The sequence below is a fragment of the Labrus bergylta genome, chromosome 5 (assembly GCF_963930695.1).
Source record: "Labrus bergylta chromosome 5, fLabBer1.1, whole genome shotgun sequence".
NCBI classification, from domain to species: domain Eukaryota; kingdom Metazoa; phylum Chordata; class Actinopteri; order Labriformes; family Labridae; genus Labrus; species Labrus bergylta.
Window position 1 is genome coordinate 8,437,644 of NC_089199.1, and position 8,670 is coordinate 8,446,313.

At 41.7% G+C, this 8,670-nt stretch overlaps 1 protein-coding gene across 2 annotated transcripts; it reads left to right on the forward strand.

Moving 5' to 3' along the window:
- The first annotated feature begins 1,216 nt into the window (after nucleotides 1-1,216).
- LOC109986187 (NDUFA4 mitochondrial complex associated like 2) lies at nucleotides 1,217-7,630 on the forward strand. Of its 2 annotated transcripts, XM_065955520.1 has the most exons (5): nucleotides 1,217-1,411; nucleotides 4,956-5,041; nucleotides 6,360-6,423; nucleotides 6,838-6,912; nucleotides 7,381-7,630. In XM_065955520.1, the coding sequence occupies exons 1-5, from the start codon at nucleotides 1,370-1,372 to the stop codon at nucleotides 7,435-7,437; spliced, it is 324 nt and encodes a 107-aa protein (XP_065811592.1). In that variant the 5' UTR covers nucleotides 1,217-1,369; the 3' UTR covers nucleotides 7,438-7,630. The 2 variants fall into 2 exon arrangements, with proteins under 2 accessions (XP_065811592.1, XP_020492370.1); XM_020636714.3 differs by lacking the exon at nucleotides 6,838-6,912 and having other exon boundaries at nucleotides 7,381-7,625.
- Nucleotides 7,631-8,670: the final 1,040 nt, after the last annotated feature.

Genomic DNA, 8,670 nt, shown 5'->3' on the forward strand with positions numbered 1-8,670 from the left:
TAATTTGGAATAGCCCTTAATAAAAACACTTACGATTTTCTATATAATCATAGTAATCCTTTATAAGATCGAGCATTATGGTATAATGCCAATGCTACCAATTGCTGATGTAAAATTTCACACAATACACTATTTTAAAGTAAAACTAGAAGTAACATCATCTGGCGTCGTCTACATAATTTAGTTTTGATCCACATGGTACATATTTTGGTGGATATGTTTAACTTTAACACTGAGAGGGTTATGATTAGGATCCTTTATCATCTTGTTTTCTACCAAATTCCATGCCAATACTTACATGTGCTGTTGAGACATTTCACAAAATCAAAATTTAGAAGAAGACCACAAGAGTCAGAAGATCACCCTTGAATGTCAACATACAAAGTTCATGGCAATCTGTCCACTAATTGTTGAGCCATTTCAGTCCGGATCAAAGTGACATGTGGACTGATTTGCCGTCCCTGGAGCGATAACACTTTCTTTCTAAAAATGCAACCACTTTGTCTCATCCACTTAAGCGTGATAAATGATGAGAACACGCCGGGCACCTTAAGTAAGGAATAGTAATGACCTCTGTTTTGCACAGCGTAGCATTTTGGTGTTAATTGCATTAGGTTGCAAAGTGCTGTTAAGGAACCTGAAAGGTCTGCAGGTGCCGCATCACTGGCTAATCAATTGCTATTATCATGTACTGTACAAAGGTCTCGACCCCAGGGACGTGTTGGACGCTGCTATTAGTTTCCTCCTATTTAGACTGAAGATGCTCTGCAGACACAGCACTGTTGAATTGCAGCTGAGGGATTATTTTAAAGATTTTTAGTGATGGTTATCTACAAAAATGGTCTTGTTGTTTAGAATCATCAATATAACATGACACAAAGGCTTCACTCTGGATGTGAAGTCTAAATATGAAGCCATTATGGGATATTTTAAGGTTCCTCTACTGCTGCACTTTCAGGAGGAACTGTTTGAAAAATGTTAGTGTGCATCTGTTGTGGCAGCACAAAGCTGAATTTCAGCATCTACTGTTTTGTTTTAGTTGTGCAACTAAACAGTTTGGGACACTGAGTACCCATTGAGCCTCAGAGGAAACATAGACTGTCCTCAACAAATGTGATTATGAGGATTAGTACTGTCTCACCCTATCTCCCCCCAATCCTCCCCGTCCCCTCTGACCCTCTCAGTCATCAGAGGGAGGGAGGGATGGAGCGGAGAGGGCAGTTGGCAACAGGTTTCACTGGACAACATAATTTACTCCAGCTTACAAACAGCTCTTTCTTTATATGTGCACAGAGGTATTCATTTAATAACACTTTAGATGTCACGTTTTTCAAGTATATTCCATTGATTTCTTTGAAGAATACCAAAGATGATAAGGATGATGTTTCAACATGCGAAGAAGCATCCAGGGGTAGGTTCACTTCATTTATGTAATGTGTAATGTGAATGGATTTTGTGGTCTAGTGTTCAAAAATGTTTGTTGTGTTTCCAGAGGATATAATACGAGATTGCAACTAAATTAATTTAATGTACAAACAAAACTTTTTCGAACCCTAACCCAGACTGGCAGGTCATGAAATAATATTTTTTTAATCAGATCAGACATTGAAAAAATATTATTCAGGCAGACTAGCTATTGACAGTAATATAAAACTCTGTTAATTGAATGAAAACACAGAGCTGGAGCTGAAAGCTTTCAAACAAGAAAGTGGATCTTTGCGTTTTCATTTTATACAAATTTAAATAACTATAAATACTGGTTGTCTGAATCTAATACAAAAGTACCAAGCCTTCACATTATTTAATTGTATCATAGGACTGTTAATTTGCTTTGTAATGAATGAAGAAAGAAAGGAAAAGAAAGTCACATAATAAGCTGTCAGTGCTTGTTTTTCCTCTTGCCTCAGAGCTATGTGGAGGATGACCCAAATTCATGGATTGACAGAGTTGGCTTGGCAGAGCACCAGAAAAGTAATAAGGGCAGCAACAGTATCGAACTCCAGCAAGTATAAAACACCTTCTATATCGGTCAGGCTGAGTTGTAGAAGGTGAAAAACACACTTGTGTGGAGGGATATGAAGATATTCGAACCAGAGAGTAGACAGCTCCCTGCACAGGCCTGTCCTGCTGTTTACTTAGAGTGTGTCAGTTTGCATGTGTGAGGTGTGTGATTGTGTGTGTATGTGTGTGTGTGTGTGTGTGTGTGTGTGTGCGTGTGTGCGTGCGTGCGCGTGCGCGTGTGTGTGAGAAAGAGTTGGTGTGTGTAGGCATGTGTCAGTCATCCAAGCTGAGTTGTTTGTGTGTGTTAAAGCTTGGCTGTTTACGGTTTCAATTAAGGAAATTGGGGGTCTGCTGTCAGGGTATAACATGTGTGTATTGTAGGTGTATGAGTGTTTATGTTAATATGTTTGTGTGTGTGTGTATGCATTGTAAACTTTATTTTCGGAGGCTTATTTATGGAGCAATATGTAAGATATCTGACATTAAGGAAACATATAATTATGTGCTGGCTTCTCTGACAGCAGTGCAGCATCAGTATGTCCTCCTTCTGAGTTTAGATACAGTCCATGTCCTGAATGGTCTGTATTTGTTTTGACCAGAGACGTAGGGACGTTTTTCTAGTCTGCACTGTTGGGGATTAGCATGCCCAGGAATTCACCTACGCCTGCCACCCGGCTTGTCATGTACCCGACTCCCATGTCTCTCCCTGCGGGTGGTGGGCATTACAGGGCGGCGGATCTATGTTGTTCCGGAGCCCCGCTTTCCCTCTCCCGGGCGAGGTGACTGGCTCCCATTTTTCTGCTTCATATGGGGTTTTGTGAACCGCTCTTAGTCTGGTCCATCCCCCGGGACCACTTTGCCTTGGGAGAACCTACAAGGGGCTAGTGCCCCCGACAACACAGCTCCCGGGTTCACCAGGACACGCAAACTCCTGCACCACGTTGAGGTGACGATTCTTGCCAAGTCTACAAGTGTTTTGTGGACTTGGAGAAGGCTTATGACCATGTCCCTCGATGGATCATGTGGGGGGGTACTGCGGGAATATGGGATCCCGGGGCTGTTTAACTGGTTCTGTCAGGATCTCAAGGAGCAGCCTGGGGAGGAGGGTTTCCAGTTTGGGGGACTCAAAATGTTGACCCCGGGGTAGATCCAGCTGGAAAACGTTGCTATGGAGAGGAAAGTCTGGGTCCTGCTACCCAACCTCAGAAGAGATACGCAGAAGAAAATGGATGGATGGCAGAGTAGGCAGTTTTAAGGCAACCCCCCAATAGCCGTTTTGGACGCCCCTCGGTCTGCCAGGCAAACGGCAGAGTTACAGCAATGGAAGCGGGCAAGCAAAGTGGTTCAGATACAACAGATTTAACCGACCTAAAAGGACTCAGTATTTTTCTAATAAGCTCCACAACCAGAAACGTGATCAAACTGAGATGAATATTTGAGATCCATTTGAAAAATAGACAGGTTAGAACACAGAAAGGTTTCAAGACTGATACAGAGCTGGTTAAATACTGAAGCTTCAGTGTTCGGACATGGCAACCTGCGTGCACATGGACTCTAAGCAGGAGGAGGCGGGGAGGGAGACAGCTCTTTCTAATGTTTTGAATTTGGACTGCAGTACCAATTTTTTCACTAGCTTTGGTGTGCTTTGCTTCCTTTTTCATGTTCACAGGAAATAAATCAAGAATTCAGAGGTAAGGGGAAAAAAACATCAATAGAAAGTACACAGGAAGTTTTGGGGGATTTGAATTGTAAGCGCCCCAGTCCGCAATCAAAAAAATGGTTAGTGGCATCCTTATTCAGAATCTCAACCAATCTGATATGAGCAGCAGCTTGCTATCAAAATATATTTTGGCATCTGATTTTTTCAGTCCAAGAGTTGTCGAATAGTTGTTTTTGAGTATATGAGTGTGTAGCAGAGGGACGAGAATTTTCTTCATCTCTTAGCAGCAGCTTTAAGATTGTGAATATCAAAGTTTTATCACAAGACGTTCTCTTAATCAACAACAAAGCAAGTGGCAACGCAATCAGACAGAAGACAGATGTCTGGATACAGCTGAGCAGTGACATCCTTCAGTTCAACCTGATCAAACTGTCATCTCTCTACAGCTTCACTGGATCTGTGTGGGCTGAGAACAGCTGTTCAGTGGTGGCATGACTCACTCTCCCCCTCTCTCTCTCTCTCTGTCTCATACACTGAGTCTCTAATAGCAAATATGTGTTGATGAATAGATGCTACGCAGTGAGAGGATTGACGCGGCTAAGCTTTGGCTGTTTAAGATGACATATCACATTATCCCCCTGTCCCCTTAATGTGCTTTTCTATTTTAATTCCTGTCATCATCACATCCCAGAACATCAAATAAAAGTGTGTCTTCTTGTGTGCATGTGAGCGATTGTGCATGCTTTCAGACCTGCATGTTTGTGTGTCTCGCTTTGTGTGTGCGTGTGTGTGAGAGAGAGTGTGTGCATGTGTGTGTGTGATGCTGTCGCTCAGTCTGACAGGTATAGTGTAGAAGAGGAGAGACTGGCGCACACACACACACACACAAACAAACACACACACACACACACACACACACACACACACACACACACACACACACACACAAAGTCATACAGCAGCTCTTTCTTCCACCGTGTCCTTGCCCATTCAACCCAGGCTGACAGTGAGCCGCCGCACACATGGCCTGGACCTCATGCATATGGAGGAGGGCAGGGAGAAGAAAAACAGGAATAACAACTATGTGTGTCTGTGTCTGTGTGTGTGTGTGTGTGTGTGTGGGGGGGGGGGTTCTCTCACAGGTGTATGTTCATGGTACATATCACATCCAACCACTTGATGGAATATGTTTGTTTACCTTTATGAGTCTCTGTGGTCTGGGACTAACGTATTCAACTGCTCTCTTCTCCCCCCTCCTCTCTCCTCTCCTCTGCTGCTCTCTTCTTTTTCACAGTTAATCCCGCAATTTTTCTTCCTGACTCTCGGCATCACAGGGGCCAGTCTTTATCTGATTCGTCTGGCAAGAGGACCTCATGTCACGTAAGACTGTCATTTGTCTACAGTTAGAGTTATTATGGTAATCCTCCAACTTGTCAATGTTATTGTCAGATTTGACACAGTCGAACATGACGCCAAACACAAAAATGTTTAGTGACTGCAACAAACTGAACTGAACTTAATTTCTCAAAGATATATTTTCATTTGCAAAGGGTGTTGGTAGTTCATCAAGACCAGCCAAGCAGCACCAGAATCTCCTTGATAAACCAATCTCATATGGAGCAGAGTAGCGCTGATTGACTAGCGTGGGAACAAACGGCACTGTAGTACGCAGCGCACACAGACTATGTGGAAACTGCGGGAGACGCTTTTTAGTGAAGCAGTTTTGAATCAGGACTTATTGTCATTTTAGCAATTAGTGTGTGAGAAGTAAGGTATACACCAAAACAAAGCTTTTATTGTGTATGAATAATCAAAGCTTTATAAGTTTATAAGTACCACTGCATACTAATTCTATATTACTGATTGAGAACATAAATTCAAGGCTGTACCATTACTGTTTTAAAGATTTTGTAGAAAAGGAAACTGAATACTGAATACTGAAAAAAATCTTTCCTCATTGTATTGTATTGTAGTTTGTAACAAACTTCTAAAAAATTACCATATTTCAGAAGCTGTAATACTTAAAATGAACAGTGAACTCAGTGACTGAACATAAACAGTACATATGTACTGTTCATATCCTATTGTGGGCCACACAGAGGCACTTGTTCTAAGGGGCAGCCATAATGCCTGACCTCATCACCAGCTGAGGATGAGTGCTGTGGTCAGTGGTTTCCTCTCCCTCAAAGACCGGCCAGTGTTTGTGGTAATGGAGGGAGAGAGGGAGACGTGCCCGCCTCGCCATCAGCCTCCCGGTCTCTTTGTTTGTGCATTTGCTGCGTGATGTGCTGCCAGAGGGGGAGGAAGAGAGGGGGGGTGGAAGGGGGAGTAGGGGGGGTGGACAGACACAGTGGAGAGCTGTGAAATCCAGACTTTGGTTAATGAACAGAGGAGCACTGCCAAGTCACTGGGCTGAGTTCACCTCCTCTCATAATCACCTCACTTTATTTTTTTCAAACTTGAGTCTCCATCCAGCATGTATGAATTTATTTCCATTTGTCTCTGTCCTTCTGCTCCTTTGTCCTCTTTTCACTCCTAATTGGTAACATCTAACTCATTTTTTTGTTTTTACAAGTCTTATTTCTCTCTGTGTTGCTCTTTCCATTCTTTGACTTGCTCATCTGTATTTCTGTCTATCATTCTTTTTTTATTCTTTTTTTTCCTCTTCCTCATGTCTTTAATCTTTCTACACGTGCAGCCTCTGGGATAAAAAGAACAACCCAGAGCCTTGGACTAAACTCGATCCAACCTACCAATACAAGGTACTGTATCTCCTTTAAACAATACATCACAGCACACGCCTGCTTACAGCAACTATGTCGACCAGGGAAGTAATTTTGACATGTCCCTGACAATCTCACATTCATCATCAACAACCTTAAAACCTACCAAAATAGATTTGGACGAACAAATAGTGGAGAAATAATCTCAAATCAACATGTCTGCTATCTAGCTCCCTCCTGTCCAAACAAAAGAAAAACAAAGTGTATATCAAAGCAAATTAAGGCAGATGGAACCAGGAGCTTTTAGAGATCTGTAATAATTTGCTGTACCTCTTGAACAAGGCCAGAGCTGCAGACAGACTAATGAAAATATTAACAACGCTGACCCAAAATAGAGCAGAAAAACAACCAACTGACAGCTCCCTGAAGAGGTGTGAATGATATGTTTTTCAGAGAAAAAGAGGATTTTCCGAAGGGTTTCAAGGCCGCCTTGCTTGCCAGTGGAATGAAAGTCGCTGCCGACAAAAGGTCAGGACACGGGATGTTTAATTCTCGATAGCAAGGCAAAGGTCTCGCATAGAAATTCCACTGAAGTCCAAACAATGATCCTAATGAGGAGGGGGAAGTGTGAGAGAGGGGTGGGAGAAGGAGTGAGGCGATGATATTAATGGAAGACCATTTAAAGAAAATACACAGGGAGGAAATAGTCACTGCCAGGGCAAAAATGTAGGATTTTCATGGTCGGAGGGCTTTAATGTCTGAAGAACACATACATGCTGTCACAAAAAATCATTCAGTGTGCAAACTGTTCTGGAGGAAGTATAAAGAAATGAAATCATAGGCAAAAATGTTTGTGTTGCTTATGTGTATTTGTGTTTGTATTGGGAGAAATGTTAAGCCCTGCCACTTTTTTCACCATGCAGTCTTCTTAAGACAGCACTGATGAATATAATTTAAGCAAAGCAGATTTAAATGTATTCCTCCTGCTTTCCACAGTTTGTGGCCGTCAGCACTGACTACAAGAACCTGAAGAAAGAGGGCCCTGACTTCTAAAGGTCCTCCACGCAACTGCAGGGACACCAAGTTTGGAATGAACTCCTTCTGTCACCTCAGAGATGTAAAAACGTCTTCCTGGACATTTTGTCTTTCTCACAAAATGCAGAAAAGAAATAAATGAACATTGTAAGATAGTGAAACAAAACTATTAAAGACCGCATGAGACAAAAGACTGGTTCGTCAATGCACTACTGTCGTTAAAAAGCATAAGGGAAGTTCATTTGCTACTTACATACAGGGTATGCATTGAAATGCTTCACTTTGGGAGAATAGCCAAGTTTATTTCTGGGAATATTTGCATTTTTCCCTTTTTATTTCAATAACCCTGCCATCTGAGAGTCCATCATTCATCTACTAGATCTGAGTTATATCTGCCGTTTATTCCCTTCCGTTAATTTGTTGCAGAGATATATTCTTTAGGTGTGTCTGACAGTTAAAGACTTAATATTTTAGCTGCAGACCTGACGGTAACAAACAGAGCGGTATGGAACTAATTATATAAACATGAAAGTATAGCCTAATTAAAAGTGATGATACACTTAACGCTTTTGACCAGGGTCCAAAATGTACATCCGTGTCTAATGAAGGCAGATTTTCCCTTTTGGTGAGTAACTTTCATAGAGCTCTCTGCCATATGGCGGGTAAATTTTTATACCAAACAAGCAAGAAACACCAACATTACATTGCTTCACAAACGCACACACACCAGAACACCGCGCTCTCTCTCTCTCCCGGTCACCCTCTCAATCTCTTGTGCACGCATCAATTTTATGAATGAATAAAAAACAGTTCGGAACAATACGTGGGCAGCCACAGATAAACTTGGGCAGCCTGCCCAGGTATTTTCTTTGCGTGGGAAACACTGAAATCTCAATGCTCACTTTTCAACCCTGCTACCAAACATAAGGGCTGGGCAATATGGACCAAAAATCATATTTTGGTATTTTTTAGCTGGTGATGAAAATTATATATCGCAATATTTATTTATGTCAGATCTGAGTCAAATCTACTTGGGCTGAATGCCATACAAAAAGAATAGCTCTTTGTGAAAAAAAAAAATTATAAAAAAAAAATCCATCTTAAATAAAACAAAAGAAATAACAAAGATACATACAGCTTTGTATTTTGTAATGCTCGCAATTTTCAAGTTTGGCTCAGAGAGGCAGAGAGGCGGGACAGAGTGAAGAGGAACAAACAGTGAGAAGAGAAAAAGTCAAACTGGCGTACTTC